General features: G+C 42.5%; 1 protein-coding gene across 4 annotated transcripts in view; it reads left to right on the top strand.

Annotated features, from left to right (window-relative positions):
• Positions 1-27,653, top strand: part of SLX4IP (SLX4 interacting protein) — a 169,681-nt gene that overhangs the window by 136,346 nt on the left and 5,682 nt on the right. For 3 of the 4 annotated variants that reach the window (XM_032461826.1, XM_014561272.2, XM_032461825.1), the window contains 3 exons: positions 12,746-12,823; positions 15,611-15,699; positions 19,494-21,150. In XM_032461826.1, the coding sequence (XP_032317717.1) occupies positions 12,746-12,823; positions 15,611-15,699; positions 19,494-19,571 (245 nt within the window). In that variant the 3' untranslated portion in view covers positions 19,572-21,150. Of the gene's footprint in view, positions 1-12,745; positions 12,824-15,610; positions 15,700-19,493; positions 21,151-27,653 lie in introns of those variants that run through there. The other variant, XM_032461827.1, reaches the window with a different exon arrangement.

Here is a 27,653-nt window from a genome sequence, read left to right as displayed (position 1 = left end):
AAGTGAAACAGACTGACAACTCTCCAAAATCAGTGGAGTATATATTCTCTGGTTTAGGAAATCCCACCAGATCCCAGCAGGATAAATTTTTCCAAAGATCGTGAATACATTGTAGTAAATTCCAAACCACCAAACACTTAAATGAGATCTTAAAAGCCGCCAGAAGGAAAAGACGTGTCATCTTTAAAAAGCCAATCAATTCACAGCAAAAATCAAATCGAATCCTGAAATGCTTTTTTCAAAGTTCTGAAACAAAAATCATTTTTGACCTAGAATTCTATATTCTGTGAAATTGTTTTTCAAGACTGAAGGTGAAATAGAGGCATTTGAAGCATAGAGACAACTGAAAAAGCTTGCGACTCACAAAACGTCACCAAAGCACTTCCAGAGGATGTTCTTTGGGGACCAAGGCGTGATCCCAGGAAAGAGTCCCCAGAGACAGGCGGATGTGAACAAAGGAAATGATAATCATGTGGGTGCAGATAAGCAACAGAAGGGAATGATTTGTAGGATTTAGAAAAGTCAAGACAAAACTAAATCCTAGAAAGCATTGGCAGGTATGTAGTGGAAGAGGGGCGTATGCGATTAAAGCGTTCTTTGGTCTTGACTTTTTTGGAGGGGGGTAAAAAGGTAGAAAAACTTTAAACTTACTAGGTTAAATATTCATTTTAAAAATTGTAGTGTGAGCACTGCAAGAATAGAAAAAGATGATACAGACTTCAGATTAGAAGAAGGAAAGTAGAAAGAAGAGTGGAAAAAAAATCAGCCCAAAGATGGCAATAAAAGAGCTTTAGAAAGGAAACATAGAAAAAGTGAAACAAATAACAAAATAAATGATAAATATTAATCCATATTTATTGATAATCATGTTCAAATATTTTTAAGACTAGATTGTTAAAGATGTTATTCATGTGCTATTTACAAGAGATATTCCTAAAACATAAGACTTGAGTAAAGTCAAAAGTGAAAGGAAGGGAAGGGGTATGTCAGACAAATCCCACTGAAAAATGCTGGAGCTGATACACTGGTATCAGATCAAAAACCTTTAAGGCAGAGAGCATTTCTTAGAGAAGATGACTGACTATTGAGAAATGGTTCAATTCATTGAATATATAAAAATTTTAAACCTATATGTATGCAATACAGTTCCTAAAAATATCATGCAAAATGAACATAACTGAAAAGAAATTGATAAATCCACCATCATAAAGGGAGAGCTTAACCCACCATTCTCATTAATTAATTGACTGAAAGGATAAAAAACTAAAAGATATAGAAGATTTGACCACAACAAATGACAAGCTTGAACCAATGGACATTTGAACACTGAACTCAATAACGAGAGGATGTCTATATTTATCAAACATGCAAAGAACATTTATGAAACTGGATCATTATGAATATTTATTCATAAATTGAATATGATCATATCATAAATGAATGCTAATTAAAAGACTACATTCCAGAAGTTGTAGGGCATACCTACATAGAGCAATTTGCAGCTTATATTAGAAAAGAAGAAAGGATGAAAATGAATGTGTTAAGCATTTAGCTAAAAAGTTAGATAAAGAACAAATTAATAAACTTGAGGAAAATAGAGAAGAGAAATAAAAGGATATAAATAAATTATGCAGAAAATGTATAGTTGAAAGGATTTTTTAAATAGCTCAGATTAAGATTTTTGAAATAAATTTTCGAGAATAAAAGTGGTTATAATCAAGGGGGGAAATGAAGTATTAGAAATTGAAATACTAGTAATGAAAAAGATGTGATTAAATTTCAGTGGAAATTAAAAGACTAATAAAAGTCTATTAAGAACAACTTTAGGCTAATAAATTTGAAAACTTAGGTGAAAAAAAAAATATAAACTGCAAAGTTGAGTTAAGAATAAATAGGAAACCTGAATAGACCCTATTAAAGAATTTGGACCACTGCTTCAGAAAGTACCAGGTCCAGATATTTTACCAGGTGAATTCCTTCAAAATTTAAGAAATAGATAATTCCAGTTTTAAAGAATTGAATGAGTATTAACATTTTCAACTCATTTTATGAGTTATTATAACTTGACACTAAAACCAGATAAGGACAATAAAAGAGAGGAAAATTACAAATCAGTCTCACTCAAACATAAAAGCAGAAATCCTAAACTAAATGTTAGCAAACCAAATTTGGCAATGTAGAAAAAGAATCATGACATCACACAAAGTTGATGAAAGCCTATAATGGGAAAGAGTATAGAAAGGAATATATATGTGTGTGTGTGTGTGTGTGTATATACACATATATAACTGAGTCACTGTGCTGTACACTAGAAATTAATACAACATTGTAAACCAAGAAAGCCTATTAGTAGTATTTACAACATTAATATGTTAAAGGAGAGCAATGCATATGACAGATTTCACTAGATGCAGAAAAAGCAGCCATCATTCATGATACAAATTCTTAGAAAAATTAGAATTGTGTCTACAAAAAACCTACAGTAAATATTGTTCTCAGTGGCGAAACATGAAAACTGTTTCTTTTATAATTGAGAGTAGCACAAAAATGTTTTTACAATATTCAACACTTACCGGAGGTTCCAGCCCAAACAATAAGACAAGGAAAATAATATAGATGAGATATTGGAAATAAGGAAGAAAAGGGGGTAAATGTATATGTAGAAAGTCTAAAGAAAATACGGAGACTAATTATTGGAATTGATAAGAGGGTTTAACAGGGTTTTCAGCTGCAGATCAACATACAGAAGTCAAGTACAATAGCAGACAGTTGGAAAGTGTAATCTTAAGGAGCTTACATGTACAATCACAACAATAAAAAAAACAGAAGGTACCTCGTAATAGACTTAATAAACTATGCAAGAAGTTTACATAGAAAATTTTTAAATTTCATTGTAAGAGATTTTAATAGTTCTTAAAATAATTGGGAAATTTACCCTGTTAAATGCATAGAAAGTCTCATTATCATAAGGATGTTTTCTCCAACTTGATCTATATATTCAAGGCCTTTCTAATCGAACTCCCAACAGGGTTTTTTCATGCAGCTTGACAAGCTAATACTAAAAGCTCTATGACAGCATGAAAGGCCAAGAATAATTCCAGGTAATCCTGATGAAGACTAGAAACAGTGTTGGAGATCAGGAGAGGAACCTGTACTGCTGGATATTAAGATTTATTATAAATAAAGCTCAGGTAATTAACACAATGTGCATTGGCTGATGAGTCAATGGAATAAAATAACCCAGAAAGACAGGCCTATATGTGACAAAGCTGGCTTTGCGAACCAGTGGGGATCTTCTATTGAATATTCAATTGGTTATTTATTGAGGAAAGAATAAAAGTGGATTTCTAACGGATACCGTACATGAAGCCAATGTACATAACACTGAAGTTTTTTTTTAATCAGATTATAAAGCAGCATTTATAATATGCCTCCATTTTTGTAAAAAGAGAGAAGAATGTGTGATTGTATGTCTTGAGAAAAGATCTGGAGGATATCAAAGTCAAGGTGACAAAGTGACTCTCCCTGGGTGGCTGGATTGTTGATGATTTCACCTTCTCTTTATACCTCCTTTTTGTTTTTGTTTAGTTTTGTGTTTTCTTCAATACATTAAGTATACATTACTTATAATTAGAAAATTTTTCATTTTGAGTTTTTTCCCCTTTTTACTGATTTAGTCTTCTTTTTGTTTATATTTAGAATTCTTTTTGGCAACTTCCAAACTACCTCCTCCCCTCACACACAAAAATAACATCTTCATTGAGATTTTGATTGGAATTGTCTGGTGCACAGTAGGCACTCAGTACATGTTTGTTTAATAAATAAATATGGGGCAGTTTGAATCTTTATTCTGGTGAGCCCATCCAGTCAAGCCCATGGTATGTTTGCAAATCTTTTCAAGCCTTTTTTTAAAAGACTGTAAGCTTTGTGATTTTTTTTTTAAATACAGATCTCACACATTAATGTTTTCTAAAATAGTATACGATTAATGTTTTCTAAAATAGTATGATCTTTCCATTTTCCCCCATGTTGAGTCAGACTCTTACTGTGTATCTTTAACGTCAGGACTTAAAAGTATCAGAAAGATGATTTAAATGTAGATAAACATGTCCTGTGTGGTGAGGTTAAAGAAGGGCCTGGGTTTATTTTGCTTAGAAGAAATGACTGCATTGAAACGGAATACCTATATCTCCAGGCTCTTGGTAGTGGCCCAGCCACCTTTCCTTCAGCTTTGCTGAAGACAGGACACAAGAAAATGAACTTCAACTAAAGTGTTAGTAATCCCGATTGCAGATTGCAAATTGACAGCGCAAAGCTGAAACGGCCCTCAGAAACATTTTCTTTGGACTACACAGTATATTTTAATTTTTTTTCCTTTTTTTTTTAGATTTTTTGTTTGTTGAAGTATAGTTGGCTTACAATGTTGTATTAATTTCTAGTGTACAGTATAGGATTCAGTTATGTGTGTGTGTGTGTGTATATATTCCTTTCTATACTCTTTTTCATTATAGGCTATTAATTCAAGATATTGAATTTAGTTCCCTGTGCTATACAGTAGGACCTTACTATTTATCTATTTTATATATAGTAGTGGTATCTGCAAATCCTGAACTCCCAATTTATCACTCCACCATCCCTACTTTCTCCCCTGATAACTACAATTTTGTTTCCTATGTCTGTGAGTCTGTTTCTGTTTTTGTAAATAAGTTCATTTGTCTCATTTTCTTAGATTCTATATATGAGTGATATCATATGGTATTTTTCTTTCTCTTTCTGGCTTCACTTAGTATGACATTCTCCAGGTCCATCTATGTTACTGCAAATGGCATTATTTCATTCTTTTTTATAGCTGAGTAGTATTCCATTGTATATATATAGATATCCCTCTCTCTCCCTCTCTCTCCCTCTCCCTCTCTCTCTCTCTCCCTCTCTCTCCCTCTCCCTCTCTCTATCCCTCTCCCTCTCTCCCTCCCTCTCCCTCTCTCCCTCTCTCTCTCTGCCCCCCCATATATATGTGTGTGTGTGTGTGTGTGTGTGTGTGTGTGTGTGTGTATATCTATCTATATCATACCTTCTGGTCATCTGTCCTTAGACATTTAGGTCATTTCCATGTCTTGGCTATTGTAAATAGTGCTGCTACAAACATTGGGTGCAGGTATCTTTGAATGTATTGCTAATTTAAAATTTGGGGAATTTCACATAAAAATTTAGGTTTTCAGCTTTTCTGGGAAGGCCTAAAATCTAGTACCCTGTGCCCTAATTAGGGCACAACCAGTGGCAGCTGATGGCTGGAATTCAGTAGCAGCTGTCCCCTTTAAAACAAGTATGAGCTTTCTCCAGTCAGGACCCAGCCCTTTCCTGTCTTGCCCTTAAGCATTTAAGTCTGTGACCTTAGTTCAAATGGTAAAGGGAGAATTGAGTTTGCACATGCGTCGGTGTGGTATTTTTCATTTGGCCTTTCAGTATTGTTTTTAAAATATGGTTTAAATCTGCTCCTGACTAATAAGCAGAAAGTGGACTAGGTGACTTCTTAAAGATCGCTCTTGTCCTGTGGGTCTGTGAGCCTGCTGGAATAGTCCAGCGGTACGTGAACTTCTTTCCTTGACGCACATGGTCCTCGAAGCTGGAATGGGTTCCCCTGCAAGACAGGGAGGCCACAGGGGTCACCCTTCATCTGGCACAGCTCGTCTTAGGCACAGGAAGTTTGACTGCAGGGGGACCTACTTAAACAGCTAGCAGTTCAAACAACTAGCTACTTCAGGTAGACGGTTTATTTAAAAATCGGTGTTTCTTTTATGCATAGTTATATAAATGTGAGTTATATAAAAGTGCAGGGTTCTGTTAGGTAACTGAGTTTTATAAGTGCCCAGTATCCTGTCATTCCCATGATTGTTGTGGGAACCACTGTTGTAAATATCATCTCATACGTGCTTGAATGTATTATCTAAACACGGTTTTCATATCTAAATGTGAAGGGCATATTTCTATAAACAAAAAAGTGGGCAAGTGGTATGGGAAAAAAATCTGAAGCGATAATTTTCTCATTTTGTTTTATTCTCATTTTTGTCTGCCCTGAGAAGCTTTCTCACTCAGTGTTAATCTCTGATGGATCCCGTAGATAATAAAATATTTAATAGCACATGTGGCCAGTGGTATGACATGCAAAGTGAGGTTACAGGTAGAAAATTTGTTTTTTCTAAGTAAATTTGGCCTCAAGTAATTATTTTGTTCACAGGTTTGTTTTTTTTTTTTATTGGAACTAACCAGTTTGCCCATTTGTTTTGGCATCAAATAGACATAGCTTTATTGTGACTCAGAGTCCAGTACTGTCCTTATTTAAGGACATGAAATGTTATCTCAAGGGAACGTTTCTGGAGTCTCTTAAATGTCTTGGGTAATAAGTGAAATTTTTAGCCCAGGACCAAATATTCCACTTACCCACCCGAATTGTTTCCCGGTTGTGGTCTGAGACTCGGATCCTGTGTGTGTATTCTTAAACTTATGACAGGACTCTTGTTTTTTGGTTCCCACAGAACAACCTCTATCTCCAGCCCCACCCACAGCAGCAGTGGTGAAGGCCATACTTAGGCCTACAGCATGTTTGAAAGGGCTCCATAAAAGCTTTCCCAAAGGCCCTGTCTCAGTCTCTCTCTACGTTCTAAGAGACGTCATCAAACTTGTGAGTTCTCTACCCTTAACTTTCTGATAAAGACAGATATAACTTTCCGAATAGGCACAGTTTCAGACGTCATGAGTTAGAACTTCATTTCTCCTGAACAAAATAGCTTTAAAACACACATATCCTCCATCTTTTAAATATGTCATGTGTTCCTGGCCTAGTCTAGTACCCAAGACACTGTCGATTCTTGATTGATATCAGTCCCTTCCTTCCTCCTCTCTTCTTAAATCTCACCCAAGTCTTCAGCTGGTGAAGGAGCGCTGACTCATGACCTCAGCCTGGAAACAGCACAAGTCTGAACTGGTGCACAGTGTAGAGTCATCTGATTGCCACCAAGTGCCCTTCCTTAGAACAAAAATGAGACCAATATGAGACCACTATCCCACCTGCTTAGGTAAGCTGCCTTTGCTGAAATTGAAGTATCCATAAATGTAAGATTTGATTTATTTGAAATTAACTTTAGGATTAAATCTTCAAGATGTCTGTGATCCAGACTTTGAATTGTAATTGTAGCTTTAGTTTGAACCTGCAGTTTTCTGCAGCAGCTAAAGAAGTCATCAAAATTAATAAGTGGTTGGCATTCTAAAATAGCATGCAGGTTGAAAATTTGTATATAGGCAACTGAGTTTTGGGGTTTTTTATAAGTTCAAATCTCAAATGGGGGTCATTCTTCAGGAAAACTAGCCAAATCCTTTTGTTAAATATATTTTTATTAAAGTATAGTCAGTTTACAATGTTGTGTCAGTTTCTGGTGTGTACAGCACAATACTGCAGTCACATAGGAAGATACATAATTCGTTCTCATATTCTTCTTCACCATAAGTTACTAAAAGATATTGAATATATTTCCCTGTGCTATACAGTATAAACTTGTTGTTTATCTATTTTATGTATATTGGTTAGTACCTGAAAATCTCAAACTACCAATTTATCCCTTCCCATTCCCTTCCCGTTTTCTATGTCTGTGAGTCTGTTTCTGTTTTGTAAATAAGTTCATTTGTCTTTTTTTTTTTTTTTAGATTCCACATATCAATGATATCATGTGGTATTTTTCTTTCTCTAGCATTAGAGGAGAAAGAGAAAAGATCGAGGGGAGAAAAGCCTTGGGCTCGGTGGGCTCCTTCACGGCTAGAGAGCTGTCTCTGCCAGATCCTGCAGGCAGCGTCCGCCACCACCTAAAGGGCTACTTGAATCTGCATGGCACAGGAGAAACCCCCCGCCATCCTCCGAAGAGAGGGGAGCCATAGCCCAATAGGCGTATCGAGATTATGCCCTTTGAGCCTCGTTTCTTTAATTAAATACCCCACGTTGGATGCCAGAGAGATGATGTAGGAAAAATGGATGTGAGGCGTGAGGAGGGCCATGTCCCAGGTCTCCGTTGGGCCCCCTGCGATGTGCCCCGCCAAGTGTGGGTCTTTGGCTTCGCACAGGAAGGAATTCAAGAGTGAGCCACAGTTGTGTAAAGGTAGATTTATTTAGAGAGATACATAATGCATAGAGTGGAGGCTGTTTCCTAAGGCAAGAGAAAGGTCACGAGGTGCGGGGGTTGGGTGCGTGGGTTAGAGTAAAAGTAGGTACACACTCCACAGAGTGCGGGCCGTCTCTGGAGAGGAGGGAGTGAGAGAGGCGGCCTGGCCTAATCTCTTTCAAAGGTCAGAGTTATGGGGAAAGGTGGGGAGGAGATTATTCTAGATTCCAGGAGATGTAACAGACAAAACTGGATGTAATGCGTGGCCTTTGGTTAGTTCCTAGTTGAGGAGGAAAACCAGTGATACGCATTTTGGGGGCCGTTTGAGAGTCTGAACATGGACTGGATCTGACTGAGCAATAATGTCACGTCAGGTATGACCGTCGTAGTTTGTGATGTAGGAGAATGTCATTGTTTGGGAGTCTGTGCTTGCATCTTTAGGAGTAAAGTGTCATGATGTCTGTTTTGAAATGGTTTGGCAAGTATGAATCTGAAATATGACACAATATTAACCATCGTTGAGTCCAGGTGGTGGGCTTTTGGGTGGGCACTGTTTGTCCACTTTTTGGATGTTTACAGGTTTTCACGCTTATGAGCGATGATACTGAGGAAGAAGTCATCTGAGGGGGAGAGGCGGTGTGGGGCGCAGCGGGTCTTCCTCAGACTGCCTTGTGGTTTGGGAGAAGGCTGTGCTGGCGGAGAGCCACGCAGTGGTGGGTGGAGCCCGCTGTGAGTCGTGCTTACCTGCCAGGATGTCCGGGGCTCAACAGGTTACACAGAGGCGGCTTCCCAGGCTTCCCGTGAATGGTCTCATCATCGCCGTGGGAGAAGGCTTTCCACTGTGACGCACCAGACCACAGCCTCCCCTCGGCAGTCTTGGGAAGCTCAGATCACCTTGGCCATGAATCCCCTGGAAAGCAAGTGAAGCTGGATAGTTTTACAGTAAAAACTCCACGTTGGGTATTTGCTCTTAGTGTCTTGGGACTATGAAATAGAACAACCCAAATAAATGACCACTCCCTTAAAAAGTATTGCTCATTGGAGCGCAGTACTACTTAAAACTGAGCCAGGATGGAATTTGTTCAACTCATATTTGATTTTTTTATTTGTTTGTTTTTCCCTTTCTGTTCATGAAGTCTCTGAATTTCTAATAAAGCCATTTGGAGCAGTTTTATTTTAGACAGAATGTGAAATAAAATAGCAGAACTCTGTCCTTAAAACATGGACCGCCCTTTCTTTCTCTCACAAATATTACTGACCCCTGGCTCCTTTTTTTCCTCGATTCTTAATGTTTTCTGGTGAACCACCAGGTGAGCCAGAAGAAAGCTAATGTTCCAAGCCATCATCTGGGGCTTCACTGGGGCTTGCGAGGTTGTCTGCGGAAAGGGAGTGAGAAGCCCAGCAGCAATTTATTAAGTCTGGTGTGTGGGAGGCACGGGCCTGGAGACCCTTGGGGCTGCTCGGAGGCCAGGGGAGAAAACGGCTTCCTGCTGGTACCAGATGTCACACGACATTCAGCAGTGCAGAAATGTAAATTATTTCTAGAAGTAGACATACCTGAAAATTCCTGGTGGAAAGAGACTTGCACTACAAAGCTATCTTCTCTCTAACCCTAGTCTCTTTCTGTGGCTAAAAGACAGTTTTTTTCAGGGCAAGGAGGACCACAGTAGCTAGCAAGATAACAGACATCCTTAAATGTGATTTAAATGTGCTTCTGGATCTCAGAATGCCATTCATTGCCAGGTAGTTTTCAAATGAAAAGTTTATCACTTTATGATTTTCATTCTGCGTCTTCCCTCCGCCCCGGGCCCCGACCCCAGTTCTGTGCATTTGGAACATCAGTGTGGCAAGCTGCGGGCTGGCCCTCCGAGAGGGGGAAGCAGAGGGCCTCCTGGGTTCTTTGCCAGGCTGCTGTTCAGCTTTTAAGAATAGTGGAGCTTTGCTTTCGACCTGGATGAGTACAAAATCTCAGTGCCCTGTCAACTCTGTGAATCAGTTTCATTAAAGAGTAAAGATAATGTGGTCTCTGTCACTTCCTGTTATCTATGGTGAGTGAAATACATCTCCCCAAGCATTCCAGGTCAGTATATTTCAGCAGCAGTGAGTTGCTTAGTTTACATACCAAAATTAATTTGCCATAAGCACAGGCACAAATACTTTTTGTGTTTTATTTTTCTTCAAGTTTCTCTTGAAACAGTAAGGTTTCTTGTGACCAGCAGACTTTGGACTAAGCAGGTGCAAATCTCTTCTACATGGTAAACGTGCCATCTCTCTTGTAGGGGCCATTAGGCAGGGTTTTCCACTGAAACCATAATAAGACACCCCTCAGGAATGGTTCCCTTTAACATAATGCTGGGGGCGGGGGCCAGAGGAGGAAAGATTTTAATAAACTCAGTTCTCCTAGTAATGTCAGTAGGAAATCAGTCAGAATTTGACTGGTACCGCTTTATCTTTCCGTAGGGGAAGGTGTCATACTGAGACAGCTGACTGAGCAGGACTTACTTATGACTCCAGTGGTATCTCCAGATCCCAGGCTTCCTGCCCCCGAGTTTGCACAGTCACCTCCAGATTTAAGCCCCTTCCTACTACTAACATTTTGTTGCTGGAGATTTTGTGCAGGGAGAAGATTTTTGAAAATCTGGACGTGCCATCTGAATCTTGATCACCTGGAGCTCTTAAGTGTTAAGCGTGATTTGGTAGCAAAGGCAGAACGACTTAGATGTTGCTTTTTTGTTTTTGTTTTTGTATTGTTCTTGCTGTTCTTCCGTTCTCTGGTAAACTCACAGTATGAATCATTACTTTGAAAATCACTTTTCTTTGTGCATTTCTGTGTCCCAAGTTGTTAAGGACTGCTCTCTTACAATCCCCCTCCCCCAGCAGTAGGACAGACAAACAGATGTGGATGTCACTTCTAGTCTCCAGGTGACGTCAGGACCGAAGTATTTGTTTTAAAGCACTCAGAATAATGCCACTGGTATGCATATTTTGTTTGACATTTTAAGCAGAAGAAAGCCACATGACCAAAAGGCAGTCCATTTCAAGTGTGTTAGGAGAAAAATATATTTCATCTCAGTAAATCTGGAGATTATCCTATCATAGATGTCACTGGTATTTCAAAATCCCCGTGACCAAAGCAGTTGTGTTGTCAGAGCCGTAACTTGTGTAGACAGACCATCAAGTCTGTGGTCACTGATGTTCTGGATCTTTCTACGAGGGTGGCAGAGGGATACTTGCATGTAAAACGAGAAAATTCTCTAATTGTGCTCTTTATATACAAGTTATTTCAAAACACTCATAGTCACGGTCTTGGGAGAGTCCAGTGGGCCCGGAGACCACCTCTTAACTCCTTTCAATTTCATGGATCAAGTACTGTCTCTGAGGATTAGCGATTTCCTGAGGTTGTTTCAGAGCCTGGGAGCCCTCACCCCTCTTTGGTGGGCCTTTCTCTTCTGATTCTCACACCAAGGACTCGACTTTGTAAACTGGACGTTTTCATTTGATCTTTTCAGGAAGGTCATCAACAGGGTAGTTTATACATGGAGGTGGGTCGCAAGGATGGAAGAGGGGAGCAGAGGAGGGAGGAACTGTGCTGGTACTATCTGTGAACTCTCAGAAATCCTGTTGCCACTCTCTAAGATGAATGGTAATGTCCCCACTGTCACAGCCAGAATGCCCTCCTTCGTACCAGGCTTCCTTCACCTACCATTCTGTTTGCGAGATTTCGTTCTGAGATGTCCTGTCATTGTAGCTCCTTCATTTTGGGGGCCAGTGTAGGATGGCACTGTGTACTATTACCTCCCCCCCTGTTTTTCAATTTAAAAAATTCTACTTTTGATGGGTATTTGCATTGGTTCCAGTTTGGGACTGTTGTGAAAAGTGGCATTATGACACTGTATGTTTATGCTTAAGTTCAGCTTTAGATACTCAAGTGGGTTTTGCAAGTAGCTGTCAGGTGTGGCGCTCCTGCCGGCAGTGCAGGAGAACTCTGGCCCGCACGTTCTCCCCAGCACTTGGCGTTCTTGGCCTTCTTCAGTTCAGCCATTCTGGTGGATTGGAGACTTTTCTTTCTTCCTCCTTTTTTTTGGGGAGGGTAGGGGGTGGCTCTTGTCATATTTCTTTCAGCTCATCCTATACGAAGGCTTTACTGTACTTGAATTGGAATAACTTATTTACAGGCAAAATACACCCATCTTTAATAGCTGTTAAACTCTTCTTTTTGTGAGCTGATAAGTAATGAGTACCAGAAGGTGGCCCCAATCAATGCACCGGCTCGGCCTGAATTAATCATTCTCCCTGAAAGGGCCTGATTGTTAGGCCTGTTTAATCAGACCTCTTCATTCATTTCCATTTTGCAGATAAAGTAACTCCCGGCCGCTGCCGGGACTGCAGGCCATCCCAGCTGCCATGGCCCGGCCTCCGGAAGAGCTAGGCCTGCACTGTGTCCCCCGTCCTCTCCAGCGAGGCCCTCTCCAGCCCTCTTGCTCTTTCATTGCGGCGTAATTGTTGAGTGCTCCCTGGATGGCAGGCGCTGGGCTGGGCCCGAGGGATCCAGAGGCAAACACGCTTCTAATCTAATGATGTCCTCTTTCATTTTACAGGTTACGGCTTTCAGATCACAGCCTATTTCCTCAAGAGAGGGGTACGCCTCCGCTGCTTAGGGGGCTCCCGGAATGCAGGTGAGGAGCTGATTTCTTGGGCATTCTGCACCATGAGCAGGGATGAAAGTTAAAACACGAAGATTCCTAGTTGCTTCTTAACCTTACTGACACTGAAGTCCTAATTAAGAGTATTTGCAAACATTTGTGATTTTTTTTCAACTTGCACTGTTGACCGCCCCCCCCCGGGCACGGCGGGCCGGGCCCCCTCTGCTTTCCTGTCCTGCTGCATCTCAGCACTTTCACTGAGCTTCCAGAGTGACTGGACAGGCGGTGAAGCTATGAATCACTTGGCCATTGTCTGTGCACACTGAGGCCCCGGGATACGAGCAAGTGTGTGCATGAGAAGATGCCGTCCCCACCCAGGGCCAGCAGAGCCGCGCCCAGGTGTGTGACGAGGCCAGCTCCCCCTCCCCGCCCCCACTCCCCGAGCCGAGATGTCCACTCAGGAAGTGAAGTCAAACGTGTTCAGCCAACAACAACAGTCAGATGCTGATGACTGTCCTCCAAGTCCATCTGATCTGAGCGCTGGAAAGAAAATCTCGCTCAGCTTCCTTGGACGATTTTAGTACAGAAGATATGAAACAGGGACTTTAGAAATTAACTGTACGGAGATTTGCTCCTGGAATCTGTACAGTTGTCTGCACTTTCTTAACTGAAGTGTCCCTCGAGTACATTACTCCTCGAGTACATTACTCCTTCAGGAGGGCCTTCCACTTTTTCAATTCTCTTAGTAAAATAAACCTGTTAACTTTGTATCTGTTAAAATATAGCCAATCTATCCTTCATGGTAGGGACTACCATGGCCTAAATCTTTACTTTAGTTAAATATTGAAAAGAATACAGATCTCAATTATGACCTCAGCAGAGCGAATGGGTACATAAGTGGCTTTCTGTTTATATAATACCTGCCACGCTGGCGTTCTTACTTTTCAGAGGAATTATTTGAGAGAACTGATCATTTTGAATTCTAGTTCTGATCCACCAATAAACTGTTTCATTTCAAGATAATGATACTTTTATTGGGGTGGGGGTGTCCCAAATACTGAATTCTGTGGCTCCGTTTCCCCTCCCATCAAGCAAAAAACAGACTATTTACCACTTATCTCAATAAGACACTTTAAGCATTAATGAATAAATATTAACCACTTTGTTAAGTTTGTTTTTCTGCCTTTTCTGTGTCCATCCTTAGTCACCTAGCCAGATCTAGCATCCCTGTGGAGGCGGAGTTTAAACACTCCCAGGCCCCCTGAGCTGGGGGTTTTCCGCATGAGAAGGCCTGAGAGGGTAAGACCAGAACGACAGGGTTGGCCCCAGTCCTGGACGCTGAGCGTTCTCGTGTTGCGTGGGGAGCAGCGAGGAGCCAGGGCAGGGTTCTGAGCAGGGTAGGCGGAGCTGTGATTAGAACTGCTAGTCTGCTTGCTCTGAGTAGAATGAGCTTGGAGTAGGAGAAGGGTATAGCTCAAGTGATAGGGAGCATGCTTGACATACACAAGGTCCCAGGTTCAATCCCCAGCACATCTTCCAAATAGAAATAAATGAATATACCCAATTACCAAATAAAATAAAATAAAATAAAATAAAAATAAAAAAAGAATGAAGTGGAGTAGAGAAGAGTGAGCACCAAGCAGTGGTCGCGGACAGGAGAGAGCTGATGCTGGAATACCGACTCATCGGGGCTTTTGCTAGAAGTTCACCTGGCCAAGGGGCGCCAGGTGGTAACCTGAGAGGAAGTTGTGTGTCTGCATAACTGACCCCTTCATGCTGACCCTTCCGCTGTTACCTCCGGACCCTCATGTTGTCATTTGTCATTGGAAATGTGCCGTGTGTGCAAAAGGCTTCACTTCTGGGATTCATAATAATAAACATTGAGAGGGAAATTTCCTCGTTTAGAAAAATGATTTTGTATCTGTTGTAAATACAATACATGTGTATCATAAAAACACTCAGGCAACAGAAGCGAGTAAAAGGTGGGGAGAGAAGACCCTCCACACCCCCCCAGAACACACACTGTTAACATCAGCTGAACATCACTCCAGATGGGTGGAGGCTGCAAGAACGAATGGATAGATGGGTAGACGGATGGGAGAAGGAGGCACACAGACGGCGTTCACCATTTTATAGTCCTTCCGTTGAACGTCACGGAGTCCAGCTCTGTGACTCATTCAGCCGTCCGCACCGGCAGTCGGTGGTTCTGCTCTCAGAAGTTACAGTGACAGATTACTGTGACTGTGGTATCACTGTATCATCTTTATTTATTGCACGTTTCACCATTTCCTCACGTTCGATCACTAATTCCTCATCAGTGATACCGCTGTTTCCATATCCTGGTTCAGATTGGGAGTTTGCCCTCCAGTGTAAGGGACCCCCTCCAAGACCGTTGACAAAGGAGAGGATAAGTAAGCTCCGTGGTAAGAACTTGACAAGTCACGGTTTCAGATTTTCTTCCTCTTCCTGTGTAAATCCAAACACTCGTTAGTAAACATTGATCCTGTATCCCAAATGTGAGTTCTGAACAGAAAATAGCAAACTGACACAGAGGGGAAGCTGTGAAGGCCCTGCCTGGGGGTTTCGCACCATGAAATGGTCCGGGGGCTCGTGTGGACCAATTTGCAGCCTCCTCCGCTGTCCCTGGAGCTTTGTGCTTGCCCCACACTACCGATGCAGACACTGAAAGGAGGGGAGGGGAAGAGACACGTGTCTTACACATACACGGTAATCGCTGTAACTCAGAAATCTGGGGCAAGCATCTCTGTGTTCACCGTCTTTTGACACCTCTAGTGATGCGTTTTCTTTCATTTTGTACAGAACTCCGCATATTTCCCGAAAGATTTGTGGTCTGCGTAAGTCAGCTTGTGTTCAGTCGTGATCTTTTGCCAAGTCAGAGTGAGGAGCTGGTATGTATAAAAAAAACTTTATAAACCAATAAATCTGCTTACATGATAAGTTACTGTGAAAATTAGAAGAGACTTGCCTTCTGTTTCCATCCAGCTGTTGAGTACACACTGCATGCGGAAATTGTCCTCACCTTCTTTGCACGATAATATCGATTAATTGACGTGGTCTATTCTTTTTCTGATGAGTCCTTGAAAATTTAGTTTGATCAGCAGTATCAAACCTTTCCATGTCAATTTAAAATGGGAAAGCAACATGTCACAAAAATTGTGACAGTGCTTATGATAGTATTTAAATGAAATATAAAGCAAAGTCTTTAAATGAAATGAAGCAAAATCCACATGTTTCCACTGAAAGCTTTCATTGGGGTCAGTGGCTTTTGAATTTTATTCCATGGTGAATCACTGACATTTTCATGAGAACCAGTACTTTTCCCCAGTGTGTTATTTCTTAGCTGATAGGGTTTGTTTTTTTCTCTCTTTTCTCGTGCTAAGTTTTGAGCTCCATTGGGTCCTGTTTCTGTTTCATTGGAGTTCTCTAGTCAGACAAATAGATAACGAAAATTCATTTATAATGTTATAGCTTACAGCTTTGTCTTTTAAGCTTAATCTATACATTTGAGAGCGTCTCCTTGTGCGTATGTGCATGTATATCTTGCTGCAGCGAAAGCCCAGTCTATCTGAACTTACATCTGTACCAATGTTTTTATCCCTGTATTTTTGGACATGTGACTTGAGGCTTTAGCAGAGAGGAAAAAAACCTAGCAGACATTAAACCTGACATGAAGTATGACATGATTATTATGCTTCTAGAATAATTTATGGGGATATTAGATTACCCCATATGCTTATTATTTTTTAATCCTTATGAAATCTGCAATTTGGCCCACATGGTCTGAAACCAGCTTCTTATCTCATCTTAAATAAATACACAGGAAAAGTGTTTTAGAGACTAGAAGGGTGAACAGAGAGCCATGAAAAGTAAAGACCAGAGAACTCATATGTAAATTGAGATACCCTCATCTGGAGCAGATGAGCCCTTCACAAAAGCCAGTGTGACCTTTGTTTCTTCATCTGTCAGGTAAACTCTAAGTATACACATTAAATGAAATAAAAGAAGCAAATTTGGTGAAAAGTATTAAAAGTTTATATTTTTAAGTATTTCCAGGATGTTGAGTTACCTTAGTAAATTAATAAATACTAAAATAGTAAAGCTGTTGGCAAACAACTATAATAGAATGTAGCTTAACTGATTCTCAGACCAGTGAAGAACTTGATTTGTGGTTTAAGAAAACAATAATTAACTATACCAGAAAGTAATATTGTTTTCAGATGGACTGTAGAAGAAATTAGATCTTGTATATGTCATATTAATACTTACTATTTTAAATTATTAAGGGTGAATTAAAACATCTCAATACAAATGAAATATTATCCTCCTCAGGGGCACTGGTATTTATACAGATGTAAGTGTTCTATACTGCTGTCATGTAAATCCTGTAATCTGGAGGGCTTCCTAAACGTTAAGAATTTTCGTTCTGAGCAGTTGACTGGTCTGAGCCTTTTGCATGAGCCAGTTCAGTTTTTTTATCTTCAAAATGTTCTGATGTCCAGTGATAACACTGTCAGAGTCAACCAACTGAGCTTATGAGAAAAATGCCTTTACATCGTGAGGATCTTTCATTGTTTTGAGTGATTCTCTTTAGATGTGGTCAGTCTCTGTCTCTTGAGCTGCCCTCTTCCCCCACCTCTGACCATCCTTCACACACACACACACACACACACTTTCCCAGCCCCACATACACAAGTCAGCTAACACCAGACACTGCTGAAGGGCTTCAGCCCTGGACTCAAGCTCTGTGCACCCCCCGTGCTTGTCCAGCTCATCTGTGCCCATCCCCTCCTCCAAGGCTCTTCTGCCACCCCCGTAAGCTCCTTCTCCCAGAAACAGTAAAATGTCTAGGTCGAGCAAAGGGCCCTGTCCCCTCGTACAAATGGCCCACCCAGCCGAGAACGTGGTCCTTCCACAAGTGCCACGGAGCGTAATCCTCAGATATTTGACCTCTGCAGAGCCCTCCAGGCTCAGCTCCTTAAGGATCAATAAACAGTCCTTCCCTCCCAGGATTGCCTTCTGCCCGGCTATGCACTCCAAATGCCTGAAGCCAGTGATGACTGGCTCCCCCTGAGCATCCCTCCAACTTCCTTACATTCCTTAAAGCTTTGAATTCCTTTATCATTTTACTGTGACATTTGCCAAAGGATAGGATTCCCCTCATTTTCTCCCAGTAGTTATTCTGCAGGCTCGCCTGGCTGGGCAGGGCCCGGGAAACAGGCTTCCTGAGCGACCGTATTGGAGATACTTCTTTGGCATCAACTTCACTTATTTTTCCCACAGCTGTTTACTTAACTTCTCTTCCACAGCCACGGAAGGGACAGGGAGTGAGTCAGTACCGGGGCACCTTCCTCGTGCTGTAACCTTGAGTAGCCGATTCCTTTTCCCATAACTTTTTTTTTTCCTTTTCTTTTCATTTTGGATCTTTGGTGTCTAAGTGACAATCGGTTAGGAAATCTGGGAGGGCCTATTCAGAACTGCCCTGCCAGGGCTTCTCTCTGCCTGTGTGCGCAGAGGCCAGCTGCACTCAGCTCCCTGGCTCCGGAAGGTGGCCGTACAAAAGAACCGCTGTTCCAGATCAGGCAGCGCAGAGGGAGTCATCACCCTCCCTCGGGGCAGAAGGAGGGCAGCCGTGCCGCCCCCGCACCCTGCCGGCCACCCCACCGCGGGACTCGGTGCAGAGAGATGCTCCGAGTTGCAGTAGCTCTGCCCCGAGTGCCCGCGTGCCAGGGATGTGGGAATCGTGATGTGTACTTTGGGAAGAAAGGGCATTATTACAGGATGAGTCATGGTGTTTTTCTTACTACAGTTTCTCATAAGAAATCTCGAAGCCCTTGGAGCCGCAGTTTTTGACCTATTGCTAGACATGGAGCTGGGAAGCCTTTCTGCGAGTTTTTTACCTTTAGTTTCATAGTTTTTTTGCTCCCTCGCCTTCTTGTCCTTAGAAATAAGAAGAGCGTGAGCTTGTATCACACTTGGCATATTCCATCCCAACAACGTCCTCCTTCGTATTTACAAATCCAAGTCCCCTATGTGAAGACTGCTTTCTTCCTCAGATGTAAAGCCCTGGGGCCTTTGGGAAATTCAAAATTATTTATCATTTTTATTATCCCTTTATTAGAGTAAATAACCAGTCGTAACTGAAGTAATGACTTTGCTTTCCAGAGTAATAACTTTATTGTGTAAATAACTACACGCCTCTGTCTGTCTCTGGGACCTTTCAGGGTCAGCACAAAGGGGCTGTCTCCTAGAGCGCCGGTTCCAGCCACTCCTGTCTCTGGAGACCCTTCCCCTCTGGTCTTCCCATCAAGTTTTAACACGATTTGCTGAGTGCTGGCTCTGTGCCCAGGAGCTGTGGCAGGCACTGGGGAAAGCGCTCCTGCCCTCAAGGAGCTTACAGTCCGGCTGATCAAGGGTCCCAACAGTTACCTGGTGACCTGAAAAATGTAATTCAAGTGTATCTATTCTGTATCTTAATAGTTCGCCTCTGCCATTCAGAGGGAAGGTCCAGAATTCTAAGTTACTTTCTTTCTTTTAAACCCAAGCTGTAAAAGTCTGTGGTTCTTTTGGAAGTCAAAAAAAAAAAAAAAAAAAAAGGCATTTAGTACTAGTGCTGCTTAAAAGTGGATATATCCATTAAGATACTTGGGCTCTCTCAACTCTCTTCTTCTCACCTTCATTTGAGGTGTGGCCAAGCTGTGGAAACAGCCGTCAAGAATCTTCGGGTGTACCCCAGCCACGCGATGCTACGCCCTCCCTGTAACATCCTCCCAGTAGAAGGCACGCCGGTCCATCCTGACGAGAGACAATATTTAAGCACTAAATTAAACACTGCTCTTAAGCCAAACTACTGTTTAATGTTAAAAGATTCTCCTTCTAGCTTATGAGTATAAAATTGAAATGAAAATGAGTCTAAAGAAGCAATAAACTACCCCGGCCTAGGTTATTTTTAGCTTGGCTGGTGTGTTTCTCAGCTGTCCGTAACTGAAACTCTGTTGGCCTTAGCTTTACTCTCAGTCAAGGGGGAAGGTATCGGATTATCTCAAAAATCCTTTCTCATAGTGAATTTCTGTCAGAGAAAGCAGATGAAACTGTAGCTAAATTGAAAAAACCATAAAATAATTTTGCACCAAAGAGAACTTTACTTGTAGCTTTAAAAATTGTGATTGAAAAAGAAAATCAGAGTAGAGCGATGTTTTAATCCTAGGAAAGATGAAGAGAAATTATAAGGGAACATTTTAGTCGTTACGTTTTTTAGAATAGAAGAAATAAACAACAGTTTGTACACTAACTTATGTACCCGGATGACAGACTTATTCAGCTTTCATGAGAGAACTTTTGCAGAAGTAGAAAGCAGATCATTCAAGAAAAGAACTCTCCTTTTTTTGTATCAAAAGTAATTAAATAAGCAGTGGATGCTTTTTCTAGGTTTTTCATACTGTACCATAGACTTTAAGAATCTGTTCTTCTTATCTTACTGTATTTCCTCAACAATGCTAGTGGTAAATTACATGGAAGCCATTAACGAGAGATTCCTGTAGCACTGGGAAAATTTCCTAGAGTGGGAAGAGGTCATTTCCATATCTCACATTTCCCACAGCGTTCCGAACTTAGTTTTTTACTTAATCACTGCTTACCAAAATTGTACACGTCCATTGTACCAAAAATTTTAGAATCCAAATATATACAAAGAAAGTAGAAATTATCCACAGCTCCCAGCCCAAAGATAGCCTCTGTTAATGATCTAGTCTGTGCTCCCCCTATACTTCATACTTGATAAGTGAGGTCAGTGTGTATTTATTTTAACTGGGACCCACTCATTGGTGAATTGTATGTTTATGTCCGTTTTTCTGTTGGTATTTTTGTATTTCACAAACTCCTTGCTACATGAAAACTTCTTACGTAAGGAAAGTAACCTTTAGTGAGTTTGTCATTTACTTTTCAGTTTCATGATGCTGCTGGGTTGTCGGTGTCCATTTCTTCAGGAGAGCCTGCAATGGGCTGGGTGGGAACCCTAGCACATCCATCACCCACCTGCCCTGCCCATACGTGAACTGGCTGGTGGATGATCCTTAGGAAAACGTGGGGATGGAGATGTTCTTGATTGATCTGGTCTGTTTCTAGACGATGACAGAGATGATTAGAAAATTTTTTCTCAGGGGAAATTTTTTTTTTTTTTTTAAGATCAACTTAAAAAAAATTGATCCTTTGCTTGTATGTTACAGTAACCTAAGGTTATGTTCTCCTTTCCTCACAATATAATTCTCCCAAAGAACTAGCCAGTGGTATGAGATGGTTATGGCTCATGCCCCCATCCCCAGTGCTCCACAGGAACCTGCTCTTTGCCAAGCTAGGACAGGCAGGATAGATAAGTTAGGTAGGACATAACTAAGAATAGTTAACTAGGGTAACTAGTTTTATATATATATATATAAGATATATCTGGGTCCTCTAATCCTTTGTGCTTTTTCCACATAATGTACCTTTCCTTGTGAGAGACCTATAATTTCTACCTTTCATGATCACTCAGATGATAGGTTGAATTAGGAAAAACACGGCAGGGAATAGATCAAGTGGAAAAAGGATCAAAGGTGAAATTATGAGACCTGGCCTTGACCATTGCCTGTCCCCTCACTCACTTGATGACCTTGGACAAGGCACTTGGCCTCTTGGAGCATCAGTCCCCAGACTCATTAAGCAGAAGTAAAAGTGATGCCTGCCATGCGAGCCTTCCCAAGCTTTCCTTGGGATCCAGTGAGATGACGGATATAAAATGTCTTGTAAATTCCAAAGCACTGATGCAGTGTTAATTATTATCCTCATCATTTCCATTCTTCCCCAAAGAGGAGTGAATTTAAATGCCATTGATACCAGATTAGCAGATTGCCGAACATCTTATCCTCCCTGCTAGGAAAGAGAAAAACACCCGCCCGTGCTATTTTCTTGAGAAGCTCGGCATGTTCATTTTTTGTCTCCGTCTGCCAGCCCAGCTTCACTTTGCAACTATCAAAAATGACGCACCAAAAAGTTAGGTGATAAACCCCCATTTAGCCAGCAAGTCGGTGATGGACAAAGAGCAGAAACTTGTGACTCCAGTGGGAGCTCTGTTAACCTCCGGAGGAGGGGGAGGAAGAGCAGAGACCACCCTGTTAAAATGCTTTTCATCTCCAGTAGCCGCCAGTGGACTCACCGCGAGATACGGCTTTGGAGAAAGGACCCAGTCACTTCTCGAAGGCACAAAGGAGTTGGGAAACAGCGGTTTTCTCAGGCTGAGTCCCTAAAAGTGCACACGGCTGTCAGAACACCCACAGCGATAGCACAGACACAGTCACCGTGTGAGAGGATCATGTTTGGAAAGTTCATTAGTAAACGGATGATTTAGAATTCGGTGCTCATTTTCCCAAGGAAACGATGCCATAAGTGGGGCGAGGTTCCCAGACGAGTCCACAGAAGCTGTTACTATCATGAGAGTGGAGTCTTGGAAGGGGGGGTCTCACTGTCTGTGAGGAGGGGAAATGGGAAGAGCTGTTCCCTCTGCATCCCTGGGCAGAGGGCCAGCTCTGAGCAGAATTTTGAAATAAGACAGTCGTCTGTGACGTATTCTCTCTGGCTCTTTCGCTTCTTTCCCACCAGCGACGAGGGCCACCGTGGGCCCTGTCCGGCCAGTCCTGCTACCTGCATGGCCAGACTGCGTATTTACCCGCCTCTGTCCTCTCCCATCCTGTCCAGGCCCACAGGCTCAGCCACAGAAGATGTCAGGGAAAAGATCACCACCACGGACGAAGGGCTGGCAGCCTTCCTGTGGGTGCTGGCATTTTTCAACCACAGGCCTCTGTGAGGGAAGGTCTTTTTGAATAAGGAGACCTCCAAGGGTAGGCTGGTCCTGCCTGGGGTTAATTACCATTAAGCTTCTATTTTTCACAGATACTTCCCTTCTGCGTTTAAGCTGGGCATTATTAACCTATGATTTGTGACTTGGCTGATTTTTTTTTTTAAGTTGTATGTGGTTTTATGTTTTTCTGGTCAAAGTAAAATAGCTGTTATTCAGTTCTCAGAGTGGTCAAAGCACTGGTCCCAAACCTACAAAATTCTTGAAAGCACCCAAGTTTTGTCACACTTCTGTGGCACCAGAGATGGTGGGGCCTAAGTTTGTCTAGGATTTATTTTTAGGTTCTCAGGGGTTAGGTAAGTGTAAACTGGAAAATCCCTGTGAAATGTGTACTTTCTGCAAGATAAGTTCCTTGATTTTTTTTTTTTCACTGATTTCATTTTCAGGTTAAGAGTCGTTGCAACTCTTCATTGGTTGGTACTTCCCTAGTCTACACAAGATAGTTTCACAGTCATCAACTCAGAAGAAATAAAAACTTTAAAAAAAATTATTAAAAACAAAACAAAACTAGGGTACCAACTGCTAACCAAAGCGGCAGCTTCATTGGTGAGGCTGTGCTCGGCTTCCCCTTGGAGCCTTGTCCTTTCGTGGGAGGGCAGAGAATGGAGGGCCTGGGGCCGGAGGACCCTAGTGACGTGGAAAGGCGTGCCCCTCCCCATGGGAACTGGGTGGATGACGGATGTGGCCGCTGGGGTGTCAGTTTCCTCATCTCTGAGACGGCGGAGTTCACGTCCGCCTGGTGGGCGTCTCATGAGGACTGGCCCCTGCATCGAGTGCATTGTCAGTGGTATCTCAGCACAGACGTCCTCCAGCCCTGTCATCTGTAAAGAAACGCCTTCAGTCCACAGTGGATTTCACGAGGTACCACTTTTCCCTTTCATTTACCTCTTTTTGCTTCGGGTCCTTTGAGGCAATACACACACGTATGCTCCTATACTTTCTTTCAGTTGTTCATGACCACTCTGCCCCCCCTGTTTTGTCCTTTTCACTTCCTTACCTTATCAAATGTCAAATAATTTGAGAAACTACTAGAAATGAAGTTTGGGAAAGAGAGAGCTCCTCCTCATTTTAAGACGCCGTGTGGCTTCCGCGTGGCCACACTGCATCACGGTCTAAAACTGGTCCTTGTCATAGTTCATGCTCTACTCAGGCTGCTTTTCTGTAAGTTACTCCTTCTGTGTCCCGTCCCATCTCACCACGCTGGTGCTCCAGGAAGTCATCAGGCATCACGCTAAATCTTAGTAGGAGAAGACCTTTTCTTCTTGCCTTATTATAAAGTCATAACTGAAAATAGTGGCAGTTTTTTACTTTAATATTATTATTTGCCTCCCTCCTCCCATAAGCTGATATATAGTACTTTTGCTCTACTTTTATTGTTTGCAAAAGGCTTTTATTGTTTGCAGAGGGCTGTCACATACAATAACTTGTTCGGTGCAGCTAACCTGAGAAGAGATCGTATCAGTCTTGAACATTTTAGTTTTCAAGGGACAGGAAGGCCAACTCTAAATGGCTGAGCAAAAAAAAAAAAAAGGTTTTTGGCTCGTGTGCCTCAAAAGCCCAGACTTCAGGTATGCTGATCAGAGGCACAAAGAATTTCATCAGGATTGTTTCTCACCATCTTTTGGCTCCACTTTCCACTGTTTGGCTTCGTTCTCAGCCTGTACGTGGTGGTTGGTCTTGGCGGCTCCAAGTTCTTGGGAAAAGAGAGCAGACCTCTTCCCAGGCCACTGTAGCCCATGCATCTCTTTGAGCCTTCTGAATTCTGCATCCGGATTCGCCCGGCCTGGGTCACAGGCCCACTTGGAGTCAGGCTTGGAGACAAGGCCTCCTGAAATGTATGGACACTGGATGGACAGTGAGGACATGATTCCCTAGTTTCTAGAAAGTGAATGAGTGCCCACTAGCTAGCTTATCGGCCCTTTTTTTTCCTTAATAGATGAGGAAACTGATGTTCAGAGATGACAAGTGGCTTGTCCAGGTCCCTCAGTGAGATAGTGACTGAGGAGGGCTGGACCCACGGGCTTCCGGCTCAGGGTCCTGTGCCCTTTCTCTGTTTCCATCTCTCACCGGGAAGGCATATAACCCCCTGGGCACTGTGGGGAGAGCACTGCATGGGGCCAGGACTTCTTGACTCAGTCCTGCCCCGAGCTAAACACGTGGCCTCAGACACTTAGCCTCTTGGGTCTCGTTCTGCCGAATACTCAGTGAGGCCCCAGTGAGACATGGGGAAAACACTGTAGTCATGTCAGCTTCCTACAGATGCAAAGCATGCTTTGCCTTCTTATAAACCCATATGGCTTGTGCAGATAACAGGTTTTCTTTCACAACAATGTCAAAGAAATGTGTTCAGTGCTTTCCAGTTTCCAAAGTGTGCTGCATATGTCTTGCTGCATTTACGTTCCCCAGACAATCATACACCAACGTGAGGGGCTTACATGAACCTGGCTGTGGGACAAGCCACCAAGGAGTGCCATTCCTGGCCTCCCTTCCCCATCTGTTTTGGCGTGGCCTCTGTTCCACCTCTCATCCTAGGAGCATTAATCTGATCCGATCAACACTGGGTGTATCATTCTCAGCAGATGTGATCATGAGGGGTTCAGATACAGTAACATTATGGGTGTCACCTAAGGGTACGTATTCTAATATTCTGTGAATTATCTAATTTTAAAATATCCTGTTTGGGTTACCAATTATTTTCATTCAGGGGTAAATGAAACAGAATCAGAAGAAACTCGTGTATATAGCCATGAGAAAATAGATCCGACCCTCAAGAGATAAAAGATGAGAGTACCATATGACCACATTAAGTACTACTGTGAGAAAAGTTGCAATAGCTTTACCTCCATCAACAGATTGAGGATCTCCCCCCCCCCCATTGCCTTCACATCCCGCAGGATGTTCCACAGTCCTGGAAACATGAGTTCAGTGAGATAGCTTCTGTCACATCTTACAGCCGGGACCATGCAGGGTGCTCATGTATCAACAGGCAGGCCGTGTGGCTGGGGTGAGCTGTGACGGGGATGCTCGGAGTCACCAGCAGCCCGATCCTCCTGGACCCTGGGGGCCCGCAGCCAGGTGCTGGGGAGGGGCCAGCAGGATTCTCCCAGCAGAAGCCATGCTGTCAAATGGGTAGTGGGGCTGCATTCGTGCTGTTCGTCCATGAATGGGGCGTGGCAGTAACAAAACTCCCTGCCTCACCAAGCTGTTGTGAGGGTGATGCTGGTGAATGCAGGCAGAGCTTCTGGAACAGTGCCTGACACTCAGTTGGAGCTGGGCATTTAGTGGCCGATCCCATCCCACCAAAGATGCCTATCCCAGGGTCGTCACCCACTCACTCTCTGCTAACCCCCTCACCTCCCCCAGTCTAGCTACCACCCATTTCTCTGCTCCCCTTCACTGCAGAGCTCTTCAAAAGTGTTGTCCGCTCCTGTGCTGGCCAGTCCTGTGGCCACTGGCCATGTCTGGCTATTAAGCATCTGAAGGTGAGGGTGGGGAGTAGTCAGAAATGATGTACTGAGAGTGTGGAATCCACACCAGGCTACCAAGGTGGTACAAAAAATATAAACTCTCTCAATATTTTTATATTGATTACATGTTGTAACAATAACATTTGGAATTAAATTGCATTTTAATTTCACCCGTGTCCTATTACCTTTTCATGGGTCTGTAGAAGATTTAAAGTTACCTGTACAGTGTCTCTTCTGTTTCTGCTGGAGAGTTCTGGTCTCCGCTGTCTCCACTTCACTCTTGAGCCCATCCCAGATGTGCTCGGGTCCCAGCGCATCACCAGAAATAACTTTTGTCAACTCACCTTCCTCTGGCCAGCGTTCAGTCCTAACCGCTCAGCAGCGGTTGACACGGTTCTCACTTTTAATGAAGCCCTTTCTTCTCTTGCCTCCAGGGACATCATGTTATCTTGATTTTTCTCTTTTCTCACTAATGATTCCTTCATAGTCTCCTCTCCTGAATCCTCCTCGTCTTCTCTATTGTTTTCTCATCCAGACGGACACCATCTCTGTGGACTTCCCAACTTCGGGTCTGCAGACAGACCACTCTCTTCCCGGAACCTGTATCTTCACCGCCTGCTCACTGTCTCCATTTAGATGTCCAGGACGAATCTTAAAGCTTATATACCTACCACAGGTTTCTTGGTTTCACTTCCCCAAGACTGCCCCTGCCCCAGTACCTCCTGTGTTGGTCAAGGGTAACTTCCTTCATCCAGTTGTTTAAACCACAGATCTTGGAGTTAGCCTCGCCTTTTTCCTTCCTCTCGCCCTCTGTGTCCAGTCCATCAGCTCATTCGGTTGGGTCTCCCCTCAAATCACATTTCCAGCCTAACCACTTCTCATCACCACCACTTCCTCCAAGACCCACATCCTAGAATGGACCATTACTCTAGCTGCATCCCTGGTCTCCCTGCTTCCACCCTTGTTTCTCTGTTCTACCCAAGGTGATCCTTTTAAAATACCAAGTCACTTTTCTTCTTGGAACCTTCCAGTGGCCTTTCCATCACCAGCACACACACACGCACACACACACACACACACACACACACACACCACCCCTACCCCTCTTAACCTGTTCCCTGACCCCTTTTCCTGGTTTGAAATGCTCTCTCCATATGCCTTTTTGTTTTTTGGAAGTATAGTCAGTTTAAAATGTGTCAATTTCTGGTGTGCAGCATAATGTTTCAGTCATACATATACATACCTATATTCCTTTTCATGTTCTCTTTTATAATAGGTTACTACACAATATTGAATATAGTTCCTTGTGCTATACAGTAGAGACTTGTTGTTTATCCATTTTGTATATAGCAGTTAGTATCTGCAAATCTCAAACTCCCTATTTATCCCTTCCCACCAACTTTCCCCACTGGTAACCGTAAATTTGTGTCTTTTTTTTATTTAAATTCCACCTACGAGCAATATCATATGGTATTTTTCCTTCTCTTTC

This window comes from Camelus ferus, chromosome 19, assembly GCF_009834535.1.
Source record: "Camelus ferus isolate YT-003-E chromosome 19, BCGSAC_Cfer_1.0, whole genome shotgun sequence".
Classification (NCBI taxonomy): Eukaryota; Metazoa; Chordata; class Mammalia; order Artiodactyla; family Camelidae; genus Camelus; species Camelus ferus.
Note: the sequence above shows the minus strand (reverse complement) of the source record. Positions and strands in the feature narration are given on the sequence as shown.